Consider the following 26,969-nt stretch of genomic DNA (forward strand, 5'->3'; position numbering starts at 1 on the left):
AAGAGAAACAATCACACATAGCTCCAAATAGCGTTGAATTTAAATTGATCTTTTTATGACGTAGGGAACAGTTGAAGCTGTGCTTTTGATTTGTATCAGCAGAATGGCAGCCTGTACAAAGGCCAGTGATGAGATTATGCACATGTTAGAACCGACTGCAGGATGTGATACGAATGTTTCATCAGGGGCTGACACATCCTGAAGTGAAGTGGAAAAACACAGCTAGGTGACTTAGTTCCATCCTGACATTAGAAATCTGTGGCTTCCCCTGAAGCATGAAATAGCCCAATATCTATACAGGCTCCCCTGGTAATGAGCAAGTTCCATTTATTCCACGTTGATTGTGTCCGTAAGTCAGAAAATACACACACGGAAAAAAAAATCACTCAATACGGTAACAATACCTGCCATCAGACGTACGTAAAACTAATAAGAACAATGACAGACACACACAGAGGCAGAGAGAGACCGAGACAGAGAGAGAGACAAGATCTGCTATCCATAGAGTGAACATATGTACGTACACCAGACTTTTGAATTTAATAATTTCATCAGAGTTCATACGTAGGGTGTGTCCACGTTGGGCGTTTGTCACCTGTACACATGGGCTCTCTGAGGGAGCAGCTGAGGCAGCGAATCTGCGCAGACAATATGGGCCTCGTCCTTCACATCACTGATGACCCACAGGGTGGGGGAAGCAAACTCAACGTCCTGTTGTAGTGTTGGAAATTTCTTTCAGTTGAATGCCACCATTGGACCCTATGGAAACACACAGGACTTTTGGCACACCACAGCAAGATTAGAGCATGATGCAACACCGCACTGCAAACTGTTAACGTCACCTCGGGTTTATTTCTCAGGAGGTACTTGACATTAGTTATCATCTCTGATTATCAGAAACAACTCCCTACTCTTTTACCTCCAAGTGAGCTTGTACAGTGGACCAATGCCATTTAGAAAGTGCAGGTGCAACACTTGCTGTGGGAAAAAGATGCAAGCAGCTGCTGAATTAATTAGATTTCAGTCACTCCAAAATCTGAAAGAACTGGTTCTGCTGTTACTAGGCAGCAACCAAACTGAAAATTAAAAACAAGATCCTTGCCAACCAACCAGCACAAGTCCCTAAACAATGTGTGATTGGAGCTGAACTGTGACAGATTGCTCTGTGTACATTGCCTGATAAGATTTCTTTATTAGTCACATGAACATCGAAACACACAGTGAAATGCATCTTTTGCGTAGAGTGCTCTGGGGGCAGCCCGCAAGTGTCGCCACGCTTCTGGCGCCAACGTAGCACGTCCACAACTTCCTAACCCGTACGTCTTTGGAATGTGGGAGGAAACCGGAGCACCCGGAGGAAACCCACACAGACACGGGGAGAACGTACAAACTCCTTGCAGACAGCAGCTGGAATCGAACCTGGGTCACTGGCGCTGTAATGGTGTATCCTGTCAGTACAAAAGATTATCCAAACCATATTGATTGCTCCATAATGCAGTGTTTCCCATTATAAGTAACATCAGTCTTATTGCTAGCAAGTTATTTGAAACAAAACAAAGAAACTAGGAGCAAGATTGGGCTCTTCAGTCCTTCAAGTCTGCTCCACTATTCAATACGATCATGGTTGATAGCTGAGACAGGTTATCCACCAACATCTTCTACAGACCCTTGTATTCAAACCTACACCAGCAACTGTCCCCAACCCTTTCTCTGCTACGTTGACCACTGCATTGGTGCCTCTTCCTGCACCTGTGCAGAGCTCGGCAATTTCATCAACTTTGCTATCAGCTTCCACCCTGCCCTCAAGTTCACTTGGTCCATCTCTGACACCTCTCTCCCTTTTTTTGATCTGTCCCCATCTCGGGAGGCAGATTATCCAGTGGTATCTCCTACAGACCCTTACTCTTGTGTCTCCATGCCTGATAATCTGTCTTCATACCATATTCCTGATGGTTCCCCATACCCCTCGATGTGACTTGTTCGGAAATTTACCAGGTTCAGATTAGTTTATTGCCATAAACACCAGGGTGCAATGAAATTCCTTGCTCGTGTGAAGCTCACAGAGTAAACAGTATATATAGTAATAATAAATACAACAGTAAATACAACGACAAGCACAAGACATGCGTCTCTTAGACAGACGTATGAATGATAGAGAAATGGGGGGCTATGTGGGAGGGAAAGGTTAGATAGTTCTTAGAGCAGGATAAAATGTCGGCACAACATCGTGGGCCGAAGGGCCTGTACTGTGCCGTATTGTTCTATGTAAAACAACAGTGCAAAGATAGTAGTGCAATCTGAAGCAGAGCAGAAAGAAGTGCTAACGTGACAATTATAGAATAACCAGGAGTCCGAGAATTTGGCACCACCAACAGTAAGGGGACATGAAAGAAGGGATTGGTTCCCGTCTTCAGTGACTTGGCCTCAAAAACCCTCTGTGGTGGTGGAATCCACAGGACTGAAGAAATTACTCCCAAGTGTTTTACCCCATACCCTGGAACTGCAGCCTCTACTTCCAGAACCCCCTACCCTGGGGAAAGCATTCCTCCCCACATACAGTCTGTCCAGCCCTGTCAGAATTTTGTACATTTCAATGAGATCCCCTCCCATTCTTCTAAATTCTAGTAACTGCAGACCCAGTCAATCCAATCTCTCCTCAGATGACAGTATCTCCATGTGCTTTCTCACAGAAAGAATGCTCATGTTCTATTGAGAATGGAAGATCTACCATTCTATTTAAGATTACTCAATATTTTACTTAAATATTTGAAAGGTTTCAATCAGAATAGTCAGTCATACAGCATGGAAACAAGCCCTTCTGCCTTACTGAGTGTGCTTGGCCATCAACTGGCCATTTACACTAATCCCATCAATATAAATGTGCATACCCAGACATATCTACAATGAACGACTACAGTTGAATCCCTCCCAACTCAATGGCCAACAATGTAAACCTCATTCTCAAATGGACAGGTGTCCAAACAAAGACGTCTATTACTTAAATAATGAGCACATCACAACTGAGCAGGGTGCTGCAGGGGTCGGTGCTGGGCCCACAAATGTTCACGATATACATTAACATGTCAAAGGAAGGGACCGAGTGTAGCGTATCTCAGTTTGCTGCTGACACTAAATTGAGTGGAAAAGCAAATTGTGCAGAAGATAGAGTCTGCACAGAGATATAGATAGGTTATGTGAGTGGGCAAGGGTCTGGCAGATGGAGTACAATGTTGGTAAATGCGAGGTCATCCACTTTGGAAGGAAAAATAGATCAGATTATTATTTAAATGGTGAAAGATTGCAGTATGCTGTTGTGCAGTGGGACTTGGGAGTGCTTGTGCATGAGTCGCAAAAGGTTGGTTTGCAGGTGCAACAGGTTATCAGGGCGGCAAATGAAATGCTGGCCTTCATTGCTAGAGGGATTGAATTTAAAAGCAGGGAGGTTATGCTGCAACTGTACAGGGTGCTGGTGAGGCTGCACCTGGAGTACTGTGTACAGTTCCGGTCTCCTTACTTGAGGAAAGATATACAGGCTTTGGAGGCAGCGCAGAGGAGGTTCACCAGGTTGATTCCAGAGATGAGGGGTTAGCTTATGAGGAAAGATCGAGTCATCTGGGACTACACTCACTGGAATTCAGAAGAATGAGAGGGGATCTTACAGAAACATAATTATTAAAAAGGGATAGCTAAGATAGAGGCAGGAAGGTTGTTTCCACTGGCAGGTGAGACAAGAACTGGGGGACATAGCCTCAAGATTCAGGGGGAATAGATTCAGGGCAGAGAGGAGGAGAACCTGCTTTTCCCCCAGAGAGTAGGGAATCTGTGGAATTCTCTGCCCAAGGAAGCAGTGGAGGCTACCTCATTAAATATATTTAAGACACAGTTAGATAGATTTTTGGATCTGAGTCCACTAACAGATCAGCCACAATCTTATTGAATGGTGGAGCAGGCTCGACGGGCCAGATGACCGACTCCTGCTCCTATTTCTTATGTTCTAAAATGAAAACAGTTGCTGATTCAGTGTGAGGTTGCCTCACTATATTTCCCCCAATGCCAATATCTGAAACAATTGGAGAGGGTGTAGAAGAGGTTCATCAGGATGTTACCTGGATTGGAGAGTATGACCTACAAGAAGACATTGGTCAAACTTGAATTGCTTTCTCTGAAGTGTCAGAACCTGGAGGGTTGAACTGAGAAATGTATAGAATTATGAGAGGCATAGCTAGGTGGAAATGTCAAATACTAGCAGGCATAGCTTAAAAATTGAGAGTGAAAGTTTAAATATTTAGGAGGAAAGTCATTGTTTAAAAAAAAGAGGGTGATAGGTGCCTGAAACACACTGCCAGGGGAAGTGGCAGAAGCAGATGTTTAAGAGTCATTTGGACAGGCACGTGAACAGACAGGGAATAGAGAGATACGGAGCTTGTGCAGACAGATGGGATTAGTTACATTGGTGATTTTGGCACAGACATAGTGGACCCAGGCACTCGCGCTGCACTGTACTGTTCTACGTCCTAGATCCATCCGGGGCAACCTATACAGAGTTAAGATAAGATTTCTTCATTAGTCACATGTACATCGAAACACAGTGAAATGCACCTTTGCACAGGATGTTCCGGGGACAGCCCCCAAGTGTCACCACGCTTCCGGCGCCAACATAGCATGCCCACAACTTCCTAACCGGTATGTCTTTGGAATGTGGGAAGAAACCGGAGCACCCAGAGGAAACCCACGCAGACAAGTGGAGAACGTACAAACTCCTTACAGACAGCGGCCAGAATTGAACCCGGGTCGCTGGCGCCGTAATAGCGTTACGCTAACTGCTACACTACTGTGCTTGCCAAGGGTGATAGGTGCCTGAAACAGACTGCCGGGGAAGTGACAGAAGCAGATGTGATAGCCATGTTTAAGAGGCATTTGGACAGGCACGTGGACAGACAGGGAAGAGAGAGATATGGACCTTGTGCAGGCAGATGGGATTACTTATATTGGTGTGTTTGGCACAGACAGTGGACCCAGCCACTTTTACTGCACTGTACTGTTCTATGTTCTAGATCCGTTTGGTGCAACCTATGGAGAGGGCTGTCACAATTGGGAATTTCTGGTTTCAGATTTTCTGCTCATTAGGCAGTCCCTCAGGATTGAGGATAATTTGCTTCCACTTTGGTTCAGTGGGTTCATTGGTGGCCGGTGAGGGCAACATTGGAACGGTGGACTCATCCACAGGTTTGGCAGGTGGTGGGTAGTTTGCGAATGGTTAACTCCTGTTGCCACTTACACAGGGCCTTTGTGCGTTCCCAGTTCGTGGCACTGATGATGTCCTCAATATCGTGGGCCAGAGATTCCCAGGACTCAGTGGGGATGTTTTGAGAACATCCTTGAATGCTTTCCTCTATCTACTGGTAATCTCCTCCCACAAGGGAGCTCAGAATTGAGGTCTTTTGGGAATGTGGTGCTGGGCATGTAGGTACATGGCCTGCCCAACAGGCAGTTGAGGGTAACTAACATTTGTACGCTGAGGATGTTGGCCTGCAAGGCAACACTGATGTTGGTTTACTTATCCTTCCAGTGAATGCAGAAGATTTTGCAGAGACGGCAGTGCCTTGAGGTGCTTGCTGTAGGGAGACCATAAGCTTTGTACCAGGTCTGAGATCTTCACCTTCGAAAGAACCTTTTCCTTAGAACATACAACATTACAGCACAGGCCCTTCGGCTCACAATGTTGTGCTGACATTTTATCCTGCACTAAGATCTATCTTACCCTTCCCTCTCACATAGACACATGAATGATAGAGAAATGGGGGGCTATCCAAGAGTCTCTTATCTTAAATGTCCCTAATGTATCTGCCCCCACAACCTCTGCAGGCAGTGGGTTCCACGCACCCAACACTGTAAAGAAAAAAACTTACCCCTGACATCCCCCTTATATCTTCCTCCAATCACCTTAAAACTATGGCCCCTCGTGTTAGCCATTGTCGCCCTGGGAAAAAGTCTCTAACTGTCCACTCGTTCCTTGATGAACCAAAGACTGTGCTGCCGAATTGAAAGCAGTGGTGAATTTCACCATGGATACCCACCTTCACTAAGAGGTGGATTGCATGGTATGGGAAGTCATCCACATTTCTCAGAGCTTCACCGTGAACCTGCAATGTCAGAAGGCAGGGTGGTACAGCAGGGGCAGGACCTTAATCTTGCTGACGTTGAGTGCAAGGCTCATCCTCTTGTGGAGTTGAGTCAAAGTCATACAGCAGGGAAACAGGCCCTTCAGCCCAACTAGTCCATGCTGACTAAGGTGCCCATCTCATCTGCTTTGGCGAAGCAAGTGGTATCCTGGAGCTTGCAGCAAATACAAGCATCAAGAGCACACTGCAGCTCGACTGAGGTTCAGATGACCATGATTTTGCAGCATGGTTACCATAGGTTGAACAGTTTTCCATTAGTTCTAAAGATTAGGTCAACTCACACAGGAAGTTTGTTGGCTGTGAAATGCAACAACAATGGAGATAAATGTTGGGGTAATAACGCAGCTTTGTTTGCCACCAATCTTCACCGAGACTCCCACCTGCTGTTTTCAGGTATGGTGTAGAACACAGGCAAAACCAAGCCTTATTGTGTCAATGGCTGTTGAGCAAAAAACTCGGATCACCACTGATGTCGACTCACCGTCTGCTATCTTACCAGTTTAAACATTCAAATTCAGCGAGACAATGCAGCAAGTGGGAGTGGGAAAATTGAAAGAAAACTTGAACGCCACAAAGAAACCTCAGGGTAAAGTCAGATAATAAATAAAGGCTCGGTGTTTAGTTTCATTTTGGCAGAGAATGTAGTCAGCTGGAAGGTTCCCATCAAAGGAAGTTTAGCATTGCTCTGAAGAGGTAGACCACACTGAGAATGGGTCTCAGATGTCCATACAAAAGCAGCAGACCCAGTGACATGTGATCTCAGACACACATCACTGGGTCTGCTGTGTGGAGAACACAATATGCAAAACAAGTCTTGAATAAACAAATTCAAACTTCATTGTGAACAAATATTTTCTAATTTTTAACTGGTACTGCATTGTCTATGGACATTACATGTTAAAGTCCTGATGCATGACACTTAACATATTTAGTTGGGCAAAAGATTTGAGATTTTGACAGGCACACACAATTCATTTGGAATAAACCTATCGATGGAGCCTTTGCTTTAATAACTTAAGAACTGAAGTCGGAATAGGCCATTTGGCCCTTTGAACCTGTTCTATCATTTATCAAGATCATGGCTGTGGTTCACAGCCATGATCTTCATAAATGAATTCAGCAACTCAGCTTTGCAGCCCTCCAGGAAAAAAATCTAAAGAAATCCTCTTTGTCACAGTCCATCAACAGTGCCATACTCCTCCAAAGTGCAAACCTAGTTCTACACAAGTCTTGGGTGAAGGACTTGAACCCACAGAGATGAAAGTATTACCCACTGAGCCACAGATGAGCAAATAAACCAAGTGACCATACGCTCACCAATCTACCCACAGCAGCTTGGTAGGGTTGCCAATGAAAGGATCTTGTGCTGCGAGTTACTACCAGTGTGGCATCAACCAATGTTAGATGCAGCACCCCATTACGTCGGATCTGCTGGGCACTGTATTAAATGAGCAACAGCTGAGTGAATGCATGTTACTTTTCAGTTAATGCACCCCTCATTCCCTGATCATTATAAAGCAGTGATCAACTCTGGTCCATTGAGGGAGTCTAGATGGGAATAAGAGGGGTAATTTGATCATAATCAAAGACCCCACCCACCCAGGTCATTCTCTCTTCTCTCCCATCAGGCAGAAGATACAGGAGCCTGAGGGCACATAGCACCAGGCTCAAGGACAGCTTCTATCCCACTGTGATAAGACTATTAAACGGTTCCCTTATACGATGAGATGGACTCTTGACCTCACAATCTACCTTGTTTGACCTTATTGTCTACCTGCATTGCACTTCCCTGTAGCTGTGACACTTTACTCTGTATTCTGTTATCGTTTTTACCCTGTACTACGTCAATGCACTCTGTACTAACTCAATGTATCTGCACTGCGTAATGAATTGATCTGTACAAACAGTATGCAAGACAAGTTTTGCAAGTGACAATAATAAACCAATACCACTGTAGTAGAGTAGTTAAAACTACAGGACCTGTTGCTGGTGTTCTGGAGACAGACACTCATTCAACTCAAACCACAGCAGCCAGGAAATTTAAAGTAATTAACTAGATCCAGGATTTTAAAAGGCTGGTCTGAGTAACAGCAACCATGAAGCTACCAGATAGTTTAAATCCCCTGGTTCACCAATGCCCTTCAGGGAGAGAACTCTGCTATCCTTACCCAGTCTGGCCGAACCCACCAATGGGGTTGACTCTCAACTGCTGCCTCCATTCAGGGGCAATTAAGGATGGACAATAAATGCTAGCAATTCCAGCAACATCCAGAACTGGCTCCAATGCACAGGATCGCAAGAGGCTGCAGAGGGACATGGACTCAGCCAGCTCCATCACGGGCACAACCCTCCCCGCCATGGAGGACATCTTCAAGAAGCGGCGCCTTAAGGCGACGGCATCCATCATTAAGGCCCCTCACCATCCGGGACATGCCCTCTTCTCATTACCACCATCAGGGAGGTGGTACAGGAGCCTGAAGGCCCACACTCAAAAATTCAGGAACAGCTTCTTCCCGTCATCAGATTTCTGCAATGGTCCGTGAACACTACCTCATTATTCTTGTTTTTTTTTACACTTTTTTTGTAATTTATAGTAATTCTATGTCCAGCACTGTACTGCTGCCACAAAACAAATTTCACGTCATAAGTCAGTGATAAAGATCTGATTCTAAACAGGTGATGACAAAGACTATATATACCTCAGAAACATGAACCAAATGAATCCACTGGATTACCTGACTATTCAACACCAAAAGGCTCGAAGCTACAGCTCCTCTGGCCTCTCATTTCCCATCTACTTTTTACCCGAGAACATCAGAACAAAGACAATTGCACTTGTATACTAACAACATACAGTGATCTCTCACCAAAACCTGTGAATCTCTCCAGAGCTTTTAAGATTATCCATCCATTTGTATGATTTGAACAACAGATGAAAAAAGATTTCCCTCAGCTAAAATATTGGGAAGACCGGATATCGCCTCAGAAACTCTACCCTGGCCCCCATCAAACTGATCACACTGTTCACAACTCCAGGTGAGTTTGTTCATGGTTTCAGACATTTGTGACATCAAGTACACGATTTCTGCTTCCTAAAAAGTGTCCTCTTTATCAAGCGCACATTCTTACCATTGACGTTTATACCTTCTGATACCAAAGCTCCAGAATTTCTTCCTTGAACATTTCTGCGCCCCCCCCCCCCGAATGCCCCCATCCACATGTTGAAGCCTAGGACAGATCAGCCTTGATCATATGGAATAGTGCAACAGGTTTGATGCCATTAGCACATCCTGCTTCTATCTTCTTGAGCTCTTCCAACTTTAAATGGCTGCTTTTTCCCTACAAGGACTCACATCTGGTAGCAAATGCAGGTGGTACAGTATCAGAAGTCAAATCTCCAACATTTACCACATAGGCAATAAAGTCATTCATATTGGCCACATCAAGGACTGGATCTGTATTGTTGGGATGCTTGTTGAGCAACACTGGATCTTTTTCTGACGTTACCTCAGCATTCAGAATGATTAAAAAAAACGCACAGAATACCCAGCAGAGTAACAGCCATTAGGAGAGTGTGGTGGACTCTGCCCACATCATGGGCACGTCCCTCCCCACTGCCTCAAGACAGCAACATCCAAAGCTGCCCACCATCCAGGCCATACCATCTTCTCGCAGCTACCACCTGGCAAGACGTGCAGAAGCCTGAAGTCCCACACCACCAGGTTCAAGAACAGCTACTTCCCTTCAACCATTTGTTTCCTGAACCAACCGGCACAACCTAATCACTACAATTTAGCAACACCATGACTACTTTGCACTAAAATGGACTTTGTTCTAATTGTGTTTTTTTCTTGTAAAAATGGTTTGTTTTTCCTGCGAATGCTACTTATGATGTCATGTGCCTGTGATGCTGCTGCAAGTTAGTTTTCATTGCACTTGTGCATATGACAATAAATTTGACCTTGACCTGTCCATTCTAGCATTTGTGCTCCATTCAAACACCTTCAAGTGGTGTAAACCTGTTTCCTTCTCTCATACACTTGTCTAGCCTCCCTGGAGGTACAATTAGCATTTTCCGTAAATGTGAACAGAATGTAGCAAGTCAAAGCATTCCCATCGTTTACAGCCACTGGAGTTTCCCCAGAGGCAGACACGAGTAAGGGATATTCCAAAACCTACATACTACATAAACTGCACAAGGTTAGTATATTGCCATCTTTAAATCCACTCCAGACCCACAAGCTTCAATACTACTGTCATCCATTTCTGGCCCCTCAATTTAATCACACCTCCCTTAGCAACCATTCCTTTAGCTCAGAGGTCATCCACTTCTCAATTTTCTTTCCAAACCTCCTCAACCCTCTTCAACCAAGCTGTTAGTCCTTGCTTAACTGTTACATTTTCTGTGTTAAATCTCCCACCTAAGGGTGATTCACCACATTGAAAGTGTGCTGTTCGTACAAATTGGTGTTTCTTTTAATTCTTGAAGTGCAGACCCTGGGAGGGAACAAAATGAGTTTTAGTTTTTGCAGAGATCATCAGATTGCAGTTGATTTTTAAAGCACAGAATAACCACACGGGAGCAAGTGTGTAAAAATAAAATTTTAATGAAACAAGATATACATTTAAAAATCTGAGTTAATGCTCGATTCAACTCTTCAACCTCGTGGATCAATTTAATGAAAATTAGATGGAAGTATGCCAGAATGGTGTGGGTCTTTTAATATTCTGAGTTGGAAGGTGATTATATATAGGTCTGCTCTTATTGGCACCAACTTCAAATACTCCTGCAGCTGTGGTTGGTCTCAACACTGCCACTGGAGAACTGGGTTTTGAAATTCTGCAAGTGAAAACAAGAGAACTTGCAACACAATTTAATGCACGGTGTATTAAATGAGCAGATAATTATTCAAGTCTCTCCCTTCCTGATCACCTTCACAACATTACAAACCTATCTGAACACCAAGCTTGCAGCAGGAAGTAAAACAGGATCAGCAAGTTTAAGAACTTACAGACTTAAACAACTTGCACTTATATAGCATCTTTGGCATCCTTTTCAGAATGACCCAAAGTTCTTTCCAGTTCATTAAAGTCCCTGTGAGCACAAGAGGTCACATCCAAAGGCCTGGCTTAGAATTGCAATTCTTTCCATCTTTGATGTAAAGTGAAGCACCATTAGTGCAGAATGCTCAGGACTTGGATGCAAGATTGGCAGTGTTTCCAGACTATTAAATATTATTCCAACATGCTTGTACTTCACTTTTAAGATGTTACATAGTATGTGGTTTAAATTTTCCAGTGAACTCAGCGAGTTTCAAGTGAGTGTGGGAACAGAAGTCCTGGTAAACCAGACACCAAATCATTAATTTCTGATCAGATAACAGATTGGAGCTTTCTGTACACAACAGATCTTCCACATTTCTCGTGGATCTAAGGTAGAAGCAAAGGTATGGGTCTTGAAGGAAACCCATGCAGCTCCAACATTCAGGCAACATTAAAAGATCCTACCTGCAGAAGCCTATAGAAAATGTCAAATGTGGCTGATGAATGCAGCAGGACTCCACAATTCTACCCCCATGGCCTTGACTGTAATCTAAGTGAATTTAGAAAAATCCTAATTAAACAGTTTCACAACTCAGTTACTGGCTCATACTCTATGGATTTAATGTGAGAAGATTCATTAAAACTTACAACAATCACAACCCAAGGCTTGCAGAATAGAGATACGATGCAATATACAAAGCAGCCTCTCAAAAAGCTTTTATTTAATCCCTTCAAAGAAAGTGGACATCACTGGAATTTATTCTCTCACTGACTGCATCTCCATTTCAGGGACCAATTTATCCACAACGTACACGTCTCATGTCTAGGCATGATGAGCATTATGCCAGATGTTTAACCAGGGAGCTTCCTATTCTATTACTAATAGCTTTTAATTTCACATTTATCGCTTGATTTTTCGACTCCATTCTCAGGACCAATAAACAAGGCTTTGTGGCATCTTAGTCGCTATACAACCCTAACCATTTTGTTCACAAAGGTCTGGGGAAGGAGAATTAATTTTATGACAAGTCATCTTTTCTACAAGGGGAGGAATCACACAATCCATCCAAACAGTGAAGGGCTTCTACTAATCCATACCACTGTCAGATTCATTGAGACCTCAAAACATGGATGACTTTCCACATCTTGGGAATCACTTCCCAAAGCCAGAGATGGATGAAGTTCACATTTCCAGGATGGTTTCATAGCCCTCAGCCAATCTGCAGTGTGTTAAGGCCAGGACCTCAAATCCAGCATCCAAGCTCTTAGTCTAAGAAGTTGCAGTGATGATCACTCTCCTGTGTTCTTTGGAGAGAACAACCTCCAGCAGGTGCCCCAGGAGGCACAGATGTAACATCAAAACCATCTACCCCAAATCCTTGATCCATTGACACGAACACTATCTGAAGGTTGAACCAGTTCTCCAATGTCATTTGAGATACAAGAAACTGCAGATGTCGGAATCTGGAGCAAAGTCTGAAGGAACTCAGCAAGTCAAGCAGCGTCTGATGACGCTTGGCCCACTGAGAACCTCCAGCAGATTGGTTGTTGCTCCGACATCATTTGCCTGGTTGAACAAGTCCTCACATTGAAATTCAACAGCACTCAATTTCTCCGGAGCAAAACATGTAGCTATCAGTACCTATGGACCCAAACCACAGCCATCTTTTGTGGGAGTCTTCACTAACAGGTATGTGCCCCATCCCTCAACTCTCTTCTGGTACAAAGACAACTGCAATGGGACTTTTTCCTGCTCTCATAGAACGTATGACTTCCATTTTTGCTCTCATTTTCCACTCTAACCTTCTCATGGTCTATCCAACTCTTCCCTTCCCGCACCTCTCCATCGAGGGGATAGGCTCGTCACAAACAACCATTACAAGCCCACAGTTATCTTGACTACTTCCTCCCACCCTGACTATCCCATTTTCATCATATTTGCTCCAATGATGAGACATTCCTCAGTTCTTCCTGAACCATCGCTTCCCCTCTACTATCGCGGGCAGAGCCCTTGACCTCATTTATTTCCCCACACTGCACTCCCATCCCTTCTCGTGGACAAAGAACAAATGGTCTCATCTTACTCTCCAGCAGACTCCACGTTCAGTCAGATCATCCTTCACAATTTTCACCAGCTCCAAGATTCCGTCACCTGAACACATCCCCCTCTGTTCAACATTTCTCCCTTTATGACCCACTGGTTTGTTCTTCCACCCATACTAAGCCACTCCTGGTCTTGTGCACTTCCAAGCAGCCACAGAAGACCCTACACTAGCCCTTTCACTTCTGTTCCAACCATCCAGTTGGAGCAATGATTCACTTGCACACCAACCAAGTAGCCTCCTCTAAACAGGGAGGAACCAAACACAGATAGGTCGATTACTTTACAGAGCAGTGTTCAGTCGACAGGACAGATCCTGAGTGAGTGGTTACTTGCCACTTTAATTCACCATCCATTGCTGACCTGTCTGTGGCCTCTTGCACTGTTACAAAGCCCAAGCCATGTCTTGTAACAGGCCATCTCTTATCTGGGGACCTTTTCACCTTCTGGACTGTCAGATTCTCCAACTTCAGTCAACTCTCCTTTAGTCAGCATCAGAACTGGTAATCTTGAAGAACAGAACAGTATAGCATAGTGTTATGTGAAATCGTTCTTTACTGTCTTAAGGATCAAGGACTCTGGACACGAGCTTTGTAGACCAAAACTAGTTTAATCACAAAGGCCAATGCGGGACAGAATGGATGGGAACAGACACGCTCACTCACGCACAGGATACCTCGAACACGAGGGAATTGCAACTGGGGTAAAATACAATCACACACACACTGATACAAAACAAGCACACAATAACAATGTACAACTTCAGGATATAACACTTCAATGCCTGACTCATACTAGCATTGGCCCTTAACGCTCCCTGACCATGTGGTGATGCACTCTTACCAATGATCTCTGCAGTGTTGTCTCACTACTCCTGGGGTCATCAAAAGAGGAAGGGCAAGGGGATGCAGCCCTTTTTATGGTGCCAGGAGGCTGGGTAGAGCCTCACTGTTGTGATTTAAATGAGCCAATGGTGTGGGGGGGGGGGTCATCAAAGACAAAGGTTCCTGCCACAGCCAATGGTCAGACAGGTTCAGAGACAAAGGATACCGGTCAGGCAAGTTCTGAGGCAAAAGATACTCTCACACTTAAGGGGTGGGTGGAACTGCACCTTGATTGACAGTGGTATCACTTCCTATCAGAGGAGCAATGCTGTCCTCCGGCCAGCGGGGGTCATTGTCGTTACTGTCACGTGACAGCCATGTGGATTTCTCGCAACACATAGGGAAGACCCTTCAGCCACAGCATTGTCAGTGCGAGCTGGGAAAATATTAGAATGGATTCAAAACAACTGCTGAAATCATTTAGAGCAAAAGTTCATGAAGCAATGCCCATTTTTACAAGGTGTTGACTGACTTATAGCAATTGGTATTGGTTTATTATCGTCACTTGTACCAAGGTAGTGAAAAGCTCGTCTTACAAACCGATCGTACAGGTCAATTCATTACACAGTGCAGTTACATTGAGTTAGTAGAGTGCATTGATGTAGTACAGGTAAAAACAGTAACAGTACAGAGTAGTGTCACAGCTGCAGAGGAAGTGCAGTGCAATAAGGTGCAAGGTAGATCATGAGGTCATAGTCCAGCTCATCGTATAAGGGAACCATTCAATAGTCTTATCACAGTGGGGTAGAAGCTGTCCTCAAGTCTGGTGGTACGTGCCCTCAAGCACCTTATCTTCTATCTGATGGAAGAGGAGAGAAGAGAGAATGACCCAGGTGGGTGGGGTCTTTGATTATGCTGGCTGCTACACCAAGACAACAAGAGGTAAAGACAGAGTCCAATATCAAATTAAACTACTCCCATCTGCCTGCATATGACCTATATCCCTCCACGTCTAAATGCTGCAATCCCTTTCGTATCTGCTTCCACTACCACCCCTAGCAGCATATTCCAGACCTCTACCACTCAAAATCTTGCTATGCAAATCTCCTTACAACTTCCCCCTCTCACCTTAAAGTGATGCCCTCTAGTATTTGGGTTTTCCCATTTTGATGTACTAATCTCAGCATCCTGTTCCAGGCCAACATGTCCAGCCATCTCCAATCATAGTTAACCATGCTCAACACCGGTGCCCCAAAACAAGAAATACACTCCAAACTCCAAGTTTCCCTTAAAAGTTACCACCTTCGACTCATGGGAATTGCTGGCCAGACTTCCGAATGGAGTATCTAGGAAAGGTATAAATCCCCCCGCTCTCTCCAACAGAACATTTCACCTGCCTATCCCATGAAGATCCATCTGTGGCAGTCTAGAGGTCCCAAACAAGCCCCCCCCCCCCCTTAAAGATGCAAGCAGGCCCATCAGGTCCACACAGACTATCAAGCACCTACTTACATCAATCCTACCACCAATGCCATTTTCCTCCACATTCCCATCAACCCTTAGATTTCTTAACCATTCAGCTAGATACTAAGGGCAGTCTAGTGGCCAGTTAGCCCATCATCCCACATCTTTGAGGTTTAGAAGGAATCTTCAGTCACCTTAGAACTGGAGTGGAAACAGTCACCCTCAATCTCTGAACAACTGCTTAAGTCTCCCAGAAAATTGGATGAGAACAAGACCTCTGTTCAATCCAGTATTAGACTAGTGTTGATATCCAACTGAACAAAGTTAAGATTTGAGTGAACACAGTCAAAGCTTCTGCCAAGTTCTAATTACCCATGTGTAATGAGTCAGCATTTCAGATAAGCCCTTGTGATTTCTTTTAAGAACTGTTTTTATTGAAGGCTTTACCAGCAGTTGCCAATTAAAGTGTCTAAGAACTGAGACTGCAATATTTTGTTGCTACATTGTCCTGTTTAAACAGTGAGCACATCAAGCTCAGAGAAGAGGTCATTTATTACAAATATTCAGCATAGCTGGAACTAAATCCTGTTTGGGTGTCTGGATTCTACAGTGCAATTTTTTTGTTGTGAGGCAGTTTTCAGATTTTAAAGCAGACATTCCAAAGAAAATGTTTTAGGAAGCAGTCAGTCATTTAGAACCCATTTTACCACATATGGTAAAATGGGAACTACTGATAATTGGATTAATTTTAAATTCTTACCAGCAGCAAATTCAAAAGGAATTTCAGCCACATTTTTCTCTCCTCTTTGGGTCATGAACAATTAGCATTTAATTCAGACTTTTCTAAATATATTCAATTCCCATCACCAACCACCAAGTTTTCAAAGTCAATGTAATAATAGCCATCTAGATCAAATTCAAGTGAAAAATCAGGTAGGGGTACAGAGGTGAAACTCAAGGTTAACTGGACTAGCTTGGAGCCATTGATCCAGAGACAAGTTTAAATTCCCCATCTGCTGAGATTCAAGTTCAAGAAATTAAGTAAATCTGAAATGAAGGCTCATCTCCAACAGTAAACATGGAATTACTGGATCAAGGGGGAAAATCTGCCATCTGCAGGAACATCTAGTATTCTCTCATCCTTGCCTAGTCTGATCTAGTCGACAGCAGACTTAATGTGGCTGCCTCCTCCATTTGAGGAGCAATTAAAAAGACAACATTGAGAGCAAACCCCACCTACCACCACTTGGATTAAGAATAATGGACAAGTTGGGCCAAAGGGCCTGTTTCTGTGCTATATAGCTCCATGATTCTAATGCCGAAAAAGATGCAAGAGTCAGCCTTGTTCTTCCAACATCATAACCATTCCCAAAAATACCTACTGATGAGAAAGGTACCAAAATGTGTCACTGTGGTATAGTGTATCACTAGACTATCAAGGCAGAAATTTGGAGTTATGCAAGTTCAAATTAAGGTAGTTTATTCACTCTGGTAATAAAAGTTTTTGCACTTTGTTGAATGCTCTGATTTCAGATTGATTTCTCCTGATTTCACCACTGGATATAGAAATCAGGCATCTATCTGGTATGACCCAGTGCAAGACTCAATCTGGTTGCCCATATTAGCTGGGTATGTGGCTCTGCAAGTTATAGCTCTTCGACTGATCGTGTACTTTAAGTGCATTTTAAGAGATAAGCAGGAAACAGCCAGAGCTCAATGAAACAAAAGTTTAAGGTCTGTATCCATTATAGACCTCTACAAGGAAGCCTCAGGTGGTTAATGGAATTTTCCCCAATTGAAATAAGCACTTCAGTATATAACCAGTTTAGCCACTAGACACTTAACAGACAGGCAAGTCATATCTGCTCTTTAACAAAAACCACAGAATAGTCATTTGTTCCATTAGGATTAAATTATACCAAATATATACAAAACAGATCTACAGCAGAAGCATCTCTCTGGCCCTGGACTCATCTGTTGCACCTGGACAGTAAAGGCACCTACGTTAGACCATTGTTTATTGACTACAGCTCTGCCTTCAATACTATAATTTCAAGCAAACTCATCACCAAACCAAGACCTGGGACTCAACACGTCCTTTGCATCCTTGACTTCCTGACCAACATACTACAACCTGCAAGGATAGGCAGCAACACCTCCACCATGATTATTCTCAACACCAGTACCCCACAAGGCTGTGTCCTCAGCCCCCTATACGCTCATGACCATGTGGCCAGATTCTCCTTCAACTCCATCTACAAGTTTGCAAATGATACCAGTGTAGAGGGATCATCTCAAGCAATGAGTTGGAGTACAGGAAGGAGAGAGCTTCATGACATTGCGTCACAACAACCTTTCCCCCAATGTCAGCAAAACAAGGCTGGTCATTGACTTCAGGAAAGGGGGCAGTGACATGCTCGTGTCTACATCAGTGCTGAGGCCGAGGGGGTTGAGAGCTTCAAGTTCCTAGGAGTGAACATCACCAATAGCCTGTCTTGGTCCAACCACGTAGATACCACGGACAAGAAAGCTCACCAGCGCCTCTACTTCCTCAGGAGGTGGAAAAAATTCAGCATGTCCACATCAACCCTCAATTTTTTTTTATATTATAAATCGATGCACCATGGAAAGCATCCCATCTGGGTGCATCACTGCTTGGTATGGCAACTGCTCTGCTGTGACTATGAGAAACTGCAGAGACTTGTGGACACAGCTCAAAACATCACAGAAACTAGCCTCCCCTCCATGGACTCTGATCACGTTGGCTGCTTTACCGAGGCAGCAAGTGTAGACAAAGACCCAATCCACCCCAAACATTCACTCTTCTCCCCTCACCCATCGGGCAGAAGACACAAAAGCCTGGAAGCACAAAACACCAGGCTCGAGGACTGCTTCTATCCTGCTGTTAAGACTATTGAATAGTTCCCAGTACAATAAGATGGACTCAACTTCACAATCTACCTCATGACCCTACACCTTGTCAACCTGCACTCTGTAGCCGTTAACCTTTACTCTGCATTGTTATCGTTTTACCTTGCACTACCTCAATGCAGTACGTAATTAATTGATCTATATGAACAGTATGCGAGAAGTTTTCAACTGTACCCCAGCACACGTGACAATAAACCAACTTCAATTCTACAGTCCAGTCAAAAAAAAAATCTAAAACTCAAATCCTGATTTAATGGATCAAGGAGCTTGGAGTTATAGTGAATAAACATCAGGATCCACAATAGTGTAGCAGTTAGCGACCCGGGTTCAATTCCAGCCACTGTCTGTAAGAAGTTTGTACGTTCTCCCCATGTCTGCGTGGGTTTCTTCCGGGTACCCTGGTTTCCTCCCACATTCCAAAGACGTAAGGATTAGGAAATCGTGGGCATGCTATGTTGGTGCCAGAAGTGTGGCAACACTTGTGGGCTGCCCCCAGAACCCTATGCAAAAGATGCATTTCACTGTTTGATGTACATGTGACTAAGATATCTTATCATATAAACTTCAGTTCAATACTTTTGAAAAGTCATACCACAGGTCTTGGCCTTTTGACACTGTCTCAACACCCAAGTATCGATCCGCACAGATTCCATTTCCCTCTTGCATCAACTCCTCCCACACCCCCTCCCCCAATAACACTATTTCTCCTGCCACATATCTACACTGGGGGCAATCCACAGTATCTAATTAACCTACCAACGTCTGCAACACATGGGAAGAAACCCAGGGAAAATGAACTTCACACAGACAGTACCCAAGGTCAGCATCAAATTCACCTTGAGCTTGAAGCAGCCCGAAGCACTGCATCACTGTTTCACTCTTGGAAAGCTAGTTGCTTACTGAAGGTTATTGCACCATGAGAGATTGTGCACAGGGATGATAAACACCACCAAAGAGTTTGGGGTGAGAGTTGGGTGTTACAAATGCAAAATTGTGTTTGCAGAATACTGATTAAAAGTTTTAATTACAAGTCAATTGTGATGGTTCCGATTTTCTATGGAGCTCTTGAAATTAAAGACATTTTCAATGTACTGAATTACAAATCAGGAAATGCAAAAGGTGCACCCTGACAAGTTCCACAGTCACAGTAAAGGGCCATTCAGCCCATCTTTGGCAGCAGGGTCCAAATAGTTTCCTACTCCCACTCCTATGATCTTGATAGTTGTTGCTTTGAATGGCAATGCTCCAATAGGAATCATTGCAGAATATAGTCATCTGCAGGGCTGAGCTTACAGGACTACACACTGTTCCCAATATCAAGTAGTTCAACACTGGGAATACAGAAACCGTCTTTGGCTCCCACCATACGATTTGAATCAGCATCCACATTCTCAGACTCAACCAGATTGTTAAAATCACTACCTCGCATCATCATGATCCTAACTCACGTTTCTGAACTCCATCCCGCAAGATCTTGCCCAATTACATCTTCCTCCATTATATCACTGTTGCCTGAAGGTCATCTGCCACTGAAGCCTTCATCCATACTCACTTTTAGGCTCGAAGACTCTGCTGCTACTGTGGCTGGGACCATCTACCACATTCCTTTAAGCAGAGCTCACCCAAAATTCTGATGCCCACATCTACCCCACCGCAAGGAACCTCTACTCGTCACCTCAATCCCACAACAGCTCCTGGCTGCTGACTTGTCAACTTTAATTACTCATCATGTTCAAATCCCTCTGCAGGCCTACAACCTGTAAGAATTGTTCCTCTACAACTCATGCTGCATTTTTCCATGGAGGTGTTTAGGGTCAGGGCAGGAAGGGTCACGTCTCGAGTGTTGGGTCTAAACGCTGGAATTCTTTCCCAGAATATTTCCATCCATCCATCTTTAACACACGATCTACCTCTTGGATTATCTTTAGGTTTAACTAGGAATCATTTACTACCATTTGACAGCATGATAAGCAGGTGCTAGTAGTCGACAGTTTGAACAAGTTCCTCTCCAACCACCACTTCCCACCCCAAATTTCATTTTGTCTCATTACCGTGAGAAAAAACCAATTTAACATTCAATTTTGCTTCAATTGTTTCCTCTCACTTAGCTGCTGTGAAGCTAGACATGTTTTCTATTTTATAGAACACTTCAATGTCACAAGTTTTTGCCCGTTTACATTTATTGGACGAGAAGTACCTACTAATGCAGAGCCCTAGAGACAATGGCAGAATTTCTGCTCATCATAGGATGTAATAGGTGCCTCATTTTCTTTAGTTCATTTCACCATTAATCCTCCACACTCCTTCCACTGTGCATGGTACAAGGACCAATTTTCCATTATTCAAAATCCATGGTTAGTTAAAATATCCTTGCAGATATTAACTAATAAGTAACATTTGCACACACCAACTGTTGAGATCAGCCTTTGAATTCAAAAGCAAGCGAAGTACTTAAGAGTCAACCCTAAATAGGAAACTTCATTGAGAATTTTAAGCCATTTTTAAAGATTGGACTAGTATCTGAAAAATTCAGGTTGCACCAAGGACTCTTCACCTTTGCCAAAACCAGCACAGAGGAGATGAACTGCATAAAAGATCAACGGTAAAAGCTACTTGTGTCAATCCATAGAATGCGCATGGTTTGGTCAAATCCCATGCCAGCTTCAGACTCGAGGCAAACATTTGATTAAGTTTGACTCAAAGTGCTTCAACTGAACATGTGCTCACTGCACCCAAAATACATCCTAGTCAGAAATTGATATTATGAATTAAGCTCCTAACAACCGGCTTTGGGACAATCATTGCCCAACACTTCTCATTCATACTCGGTTTTAAGACTTTTCACCAAAAGGAACATCGTGAAATAGTTAAAGGATGGTTCAAAGCACAGGTTGGAAGACAAAAAGCAAAAACATGGAGGGGATACAACTTAATCACAAATGATGACTAGCTGTTACCAGTTTAGTATTCTCTCCATTTTAAACTCTGGTCTGAAAAAGTTCAAAGCCCATGTAATCAATAGCATTTTATCTACATTTCAATCAACAGCACTAGCAACCGCCAAATTATTTTGTATTAGGTCGTACCGGGAAGTCTATCTTTGCCCAAACTCATAACTGGGGGTCTGAAGTGTACATGGGTAACTAACTGTTCTGAAGAGGATCATCAAGCTACTTAGTTTAAAAGCAATTGGTGAATGTTGATGAACAATAGGTTTGACTAGAGAACCTACAATTCCATACTAGATAATTAGGTAGTGATAATGATATTCAAGCAAGCTAGTTAAGGACAATTACAAATGACTACAGAGTGTACAGAGACTCCGGTCCTTTGCTTTCAACTGAAAGAAAGTCTATGGTGAAAATATTCAGATTTTAAATAAAAGGGGACTAGGTCGAGTGTTCAGAGGAAAGCTAAACATCCAGATTTTGCAGTTAGAATGGTTTAAGAGGGGAAGCACAAATGGAGCATGGTGTGTGGTTTGTTTCTTCAACAATCACATCCCTTTAAAAATAGGAGCCTTCAAGCACATCCTTTTCAACTGCCATTCAGACCTCATTTACTAAACGTGGCCTGAAAGTTTAGTATTTCATAACCAGCTACATTCCGCATCACCGCGCCTTGGAAAGTATAGGTAGCACTTTCAAGCCGTGTACTGCAGGGGGTGAGAATCAGACATTATGGGAGACAGTGAAATAAGGGATTAAGTTACTTGCCTGGTTTCTAGAGCCAAGGACTACTCACTCCGTGAAAGGAGCTCAAACCCCACCACAGCAGCGGGGAAATTTAAATTGCAGCTGGAATGACGAGCTTCAGCAATGGTTCACTGGTATCCTCCAGGGGGGAAATCCACAGTACTTGCCTGGTCCATGGTAAGCCAATAGGTTTGAATTCTAAATGCCCTCTAAAATGGATTACCAAACCATTCTAGGAGCTAATTGTGAATGCAGCAATGCTGTCTTCAATCACATTTTCACATCACAGCAAAAAACATTTGCGGAATAAACAAGGTTACTCAAACTAGAGTTCCACTAGTACCTGCATCCAAAGCACTCATTCTAACACCACATTAAAGCATACACACACAGTATTCTCCAGTTGAACAAAAGGAAACAGCACCATCACTACTACCAATTGGGACCTGGTGGGGGCAAACAGGGGAGAATTGTGCAAGAACCTAGACTTGATATCTGAAATGGCAGTTTAATCCCATTTGACAAGTATAGGATCAAATTGAGAACAGAATGACAGGCTATTCTCTAGATAATGTCACTTCTTCAAACCTTTGAATTTGGTCATATATTTGCATCAATGAATACAACATTTTTCCATTCTAAATAAACTTTATTAAAATGTTTGTATACAATATCTACAGCATAAAGGATAAAGATTTTGTTTCCAAATCATACAGGATTGCAGTGATGAAAATGAGGTCAGCTGAACAGATTTGTTAAGTTCATGTTTTGTGCATGCTGCCCTAACATTAAAGCAAGTTTCTTCCAACAACAAACAAGGACTTCTTGGTGACTGAACTGATGTATTCCTTCAGTCTGTACAACATTCCAAAATGGGCACAAGATTCAAACCATGTAGGTCAAGGTATAATAGTTTAGAAACATCAACAACCCACATCAGCGTAAACGAGTCACTTACCGCTTGCCCAAAACCTGGTTAGGCCTCTGAATTTAAAAAGATCTCAGTTGTAGTAATCCAGGATGCTCAAGGAATAGTAAAACTTCCTTTCTGGAAAACTGCTTAAGGTGCAATATACCAAAAAAAAAATCACATCAGTACAAAGCTTCGCTGACTTGTAACTCTTTCAGGTTTAGCCAAGACTTAGTCAAGCTCATTCAGCAGTTAGAGCAACCATGTGTGTCACATATACTGATTTTCTTGTAAAATAGCCAATCTGCTAACAATGTTTGCCATGGTTAAAACATTACTCCTTTCAGAGAGGAAAACTTCAGAGAAAGCTAGGAGAGTTTGGCTGATTTTCTTGCTTGTACAGAGATCAGAGCAACAAAGCCAACTGTTCTTCATTCCCTCCAAATCAAAAGGCACTACTTTCATACAGATGGCACCCTTTAATCACCAAGTTAGCAGATGCAGAGCTAACAGTCAACGCCACAAGTTTGCACAATTTAGTCCGAACAGACTAAGCTTTAAAAGCTAACTAGAGTGGTGGTTTAAAGTACAGCCACATTACACCACTGTTCACCTTAATCCAGTAAATGGAGGCTTCGGACAAGCAACAAATAGTCATCGTAGAAATATCACATACCATAACGATATGTTCACTGCAAATATCTGCTAGTTTTTTCCCCCATTTGAAAATGATTCAAAGCATGGATGTCAATTGGAAAACTTATTTAAGAAATTTACTGTCCTTCAAATTACATCTTCCCTGGATATATAGGATTTCTCCTTCAAAAAGGGACACAAAATAGCTTGCAGCCACAGGACACACCTGCCCTTGGAAACATGGGACTCATTTTAAACCATGTCAGCTGCATTCTCGGTCAGGTCAACACCCAGGTGCTGAACTGGAACATCAATAAGGAAACTGTACAAATTCTCATTAGTGCCTTAAAAATTAGACAACTGTGAAGCAGAGTGCAATGATAAAGTGATAATGGTTAGCAGTGCCATACTTAACACATCCACAGGACAAAGAGGACAGAACCACTTAGGGTCAGAGCAGTGATATTTCACAGGCACTGAGATATCTTTCAGCTATCTGTAGGATTCAATTTCTCAACCTTGTTGCAAACCAAATTTTAACAACTCTCAAAGTAAACAGAAGCCAACTTGGAATTTAAATTTTATTTAATGTTTTAAAAACCACCATTTTATCCACATATTGCACATTAAAACCAATAGGTGCTGAATCACCTTTGGACTCGGGTTATTTGCAAAGTGTAGCAATTAGGAGAGTTTTCTACCAGCACGGCTAGTAAAAGTCTTCGTGATTAAGATATTGGCATTCAGAAACACTATTCCTTTAATTCACAATTTGGATACATTTTGTGTGCACTCTAGCAAGAAAGGGCAAATGAATCAAATCAAGATATAGGAATGAAACCAGACCAACTGCAAAGTTAGAGTAGGACAAATTTAATATTAAGATTTGGTTTATTGTCATTATTAGGGAGAGCAAGGAATTCAGTGTTAGATGCAACAGTTCCCTTTGGATGGACTAAATCAGTCTTTTCAATGTACTGAATTCAAACCAACATCTTCAAAACTTTCCCTGCAGTCAAATATCCAATGTAAATCTCCCCACACCCACTGCCAGCACCTACCCATTTCCTGCCCCAAATACTAACATTTCTCCTTAAAGACTTCAATAGCAGCTTTTAAAAGAATATATTTTATGCCCAGCATTTTTTTTTTGCAAAGTAGCAATACACGGCAGAAAGACTAGGGTAAATTTCTATTTTGACAATGTGAAATGTAGATTATACTAATTTTAAAAGAAAGCTGCCTTTGAAATTGAAAAATAAAAACATCTTTGGGGATTTGGTTGATATGTCATTCAATTTAAGATTTTCCACCGATAAAAAATCTCCCAACTTGTAAAATCTCTGGACCCCAAAAATGACTGGATGAAAGCGTTCAAGTTTTGGGTAAAACAAGACCAGAGTTTGAAAATAATGCCCACCACAATGGATGGAAGATTAAATGGATTAACTGCCCGTGTACAATGTCTCTTAGGGTTTCAGTCCTTTTCTTACGCTGTCATTGGTACATAAGGTAACTCTTCAGGGATGCTGGTAGTGGTAGTGACTGGATTTCATTCAAGCGGTCCTTGCCAAGTGCAACCCGGACTGAACGCCGACAGAGATCCATCAATGGCAATGGCTCCGCTAAAAGGGAAGAGAAAGGGTGTTACACTTACATTGTATTTTACATTTACATTATATTCTACATTAACAATATCCAACTTAATGCACAATATCTGAAAATGAAAGTATTGCATAGAACCAAAAATTTACAGTACTAATGGACTCGAGGTTCCACTCACTTCCCAGTTGTCCAAAGCCTTGCAGGTCACTGTTCAAGGACACTTGCAGGTCACTGTTCAAGGACACTTGTTCAAATACAAGAAGCATTTCTGCTTCCAATAAACTTTCAGACAATGTCATACTTGCACCCTTACGGTAGCAAAGATCATTTGTTGCTATTAGATGTTGAAGGAAGGTGCTGTCAAAGGGATTGGAGGGAGCACTGGACCCACAAGCACACATTGGGCAAACTGTTTGCCCATCTTGGACCAGTAATCCTCAACATTCTTGCCAGTGGAAATATCAGTTTCGAAAACTTCAAACAAAACCCCACCCCAAGCAGCTACCAGTGGTCCTCCACGTGAAAGTATTTTTCCCTGACGTTACTCGAACAGCCGTGTCCCTGTTTATCTGCCATTGGGAAGTCAAAGTAAGTGATACATCGTGATCAGCTCCGGTCTAACAGATCTTCATACCTCACTTGCAAGCAAGGCAAATATTACAATTTAATAATATTAAACTGCAAAGAGTCTAAGTTTGGTGCAAACTTCCAAATACACAAAAATGTATTACACAACTGGAAAACAGGACAGTTCCCACCCAGCTACTTAGGGGCTCCAATCTTCATTATCATCCCTGGAAATCTGACACTGCCTGGTTTAAAAAACACCCAGAAGCATAATGACTGACAGCACACTGCAATTACACGTACAGCACAACTACCTGTTCAAACTGGCTAACACAGGACAACCCCTCCATTCGTTCCTAGAGTATTTCAAGACGCTCGTGACAGATTCTGTAAATTTTTGTACCGAATGCAAAAGAGAGTTTACACAACCCGAGAACATGCAGGAGTATTCATGGAATAAACTAAACCAGTGTATTTTGGCGTAAAGCTACAACTGCCCTCCAAGGATTAAATTGCTGTTTTAGAGCAGCAGCCAATCTGACAATAGCACTCCTTGGAGGAATTGACTGTTCCACAGCTGAGGTTCAGTCACTCTTCTGTAGGACATTATAAACTGCCAAGAAAAGCTGACTGACATTCTCAGACAAAACTTCACCTCAGAGGGCAATAGCCAAACTTTGTTTTTGTTACTTTAAAACTAAACACCAGACATTCAACTAAAAAGTCAGCGACTTCAATCTGCAATGTAATTCTGCAGTGTAACCAAGTGACCAGAAGTACATTAAAACTCCAATAATCTTGCACCTCCAGACCTTTGAAATACTAGTCTGGCAGATTTTCTGGACTATTGGATGCTCCTCTATTAATACTTCATTTAATTATACAACTGTATAACATGCGAACTTTCTATCAAATCTATAGGGAGTAGGAACCATACAAACATTCCGGACCCTGGCTCTGACCATTAACCCCTACCCACATTCCTGACCACTGATGTTTCAAACCTCAGTC

At 42.8% G+C, this 26,969-nt stretch overlaps 1 protein-coding gene across 6 annotated transcripts in view; it reads right to left on the reverse strand.

Annotated features, from left to right (window-relative positions):
- Positions 1–24,643: 24,643 nt before the first annotated feature.
- spsb1 (splA/ryanodine receptor domain and SOCS box containing 1) overlaps positions 24,644–26,969 on the reverse strand; it is a 63,432-nt gene continuing 61,106 nt past the window's right edge. For all 6 annotated transcript variants that reach the window (XM_052039602.1, XM_052039599.1, XM_052039604.1 and 3 more), the window contains one exon: positions 24,644–25,411. In XM_052039602.1, the coding sequence (XP_051895562.1) occupies positions 25,284–25,411 (128 nt within the window). In that variant the 3' untranslated portion in view covers positions 24,644–25,283. The remainder of the gene's footprint in view (positions 25,412–26,969) is intronic.

Source organism: Pristis pectinata, chromosome 26, assembly GCF_009764475.1.
Source record: "Pristis pectinata isolate sPriPec2 chromosome 26, sPriPec2.1.pri, whole genome shotgun sequence".
Classification (NCBI taxonomy): Eukaryota; Metazoa; Chordata; class Chondrichthyes; order Rhinopristiformes; family Pristidae; genus Pristis; species Pristis pectinata.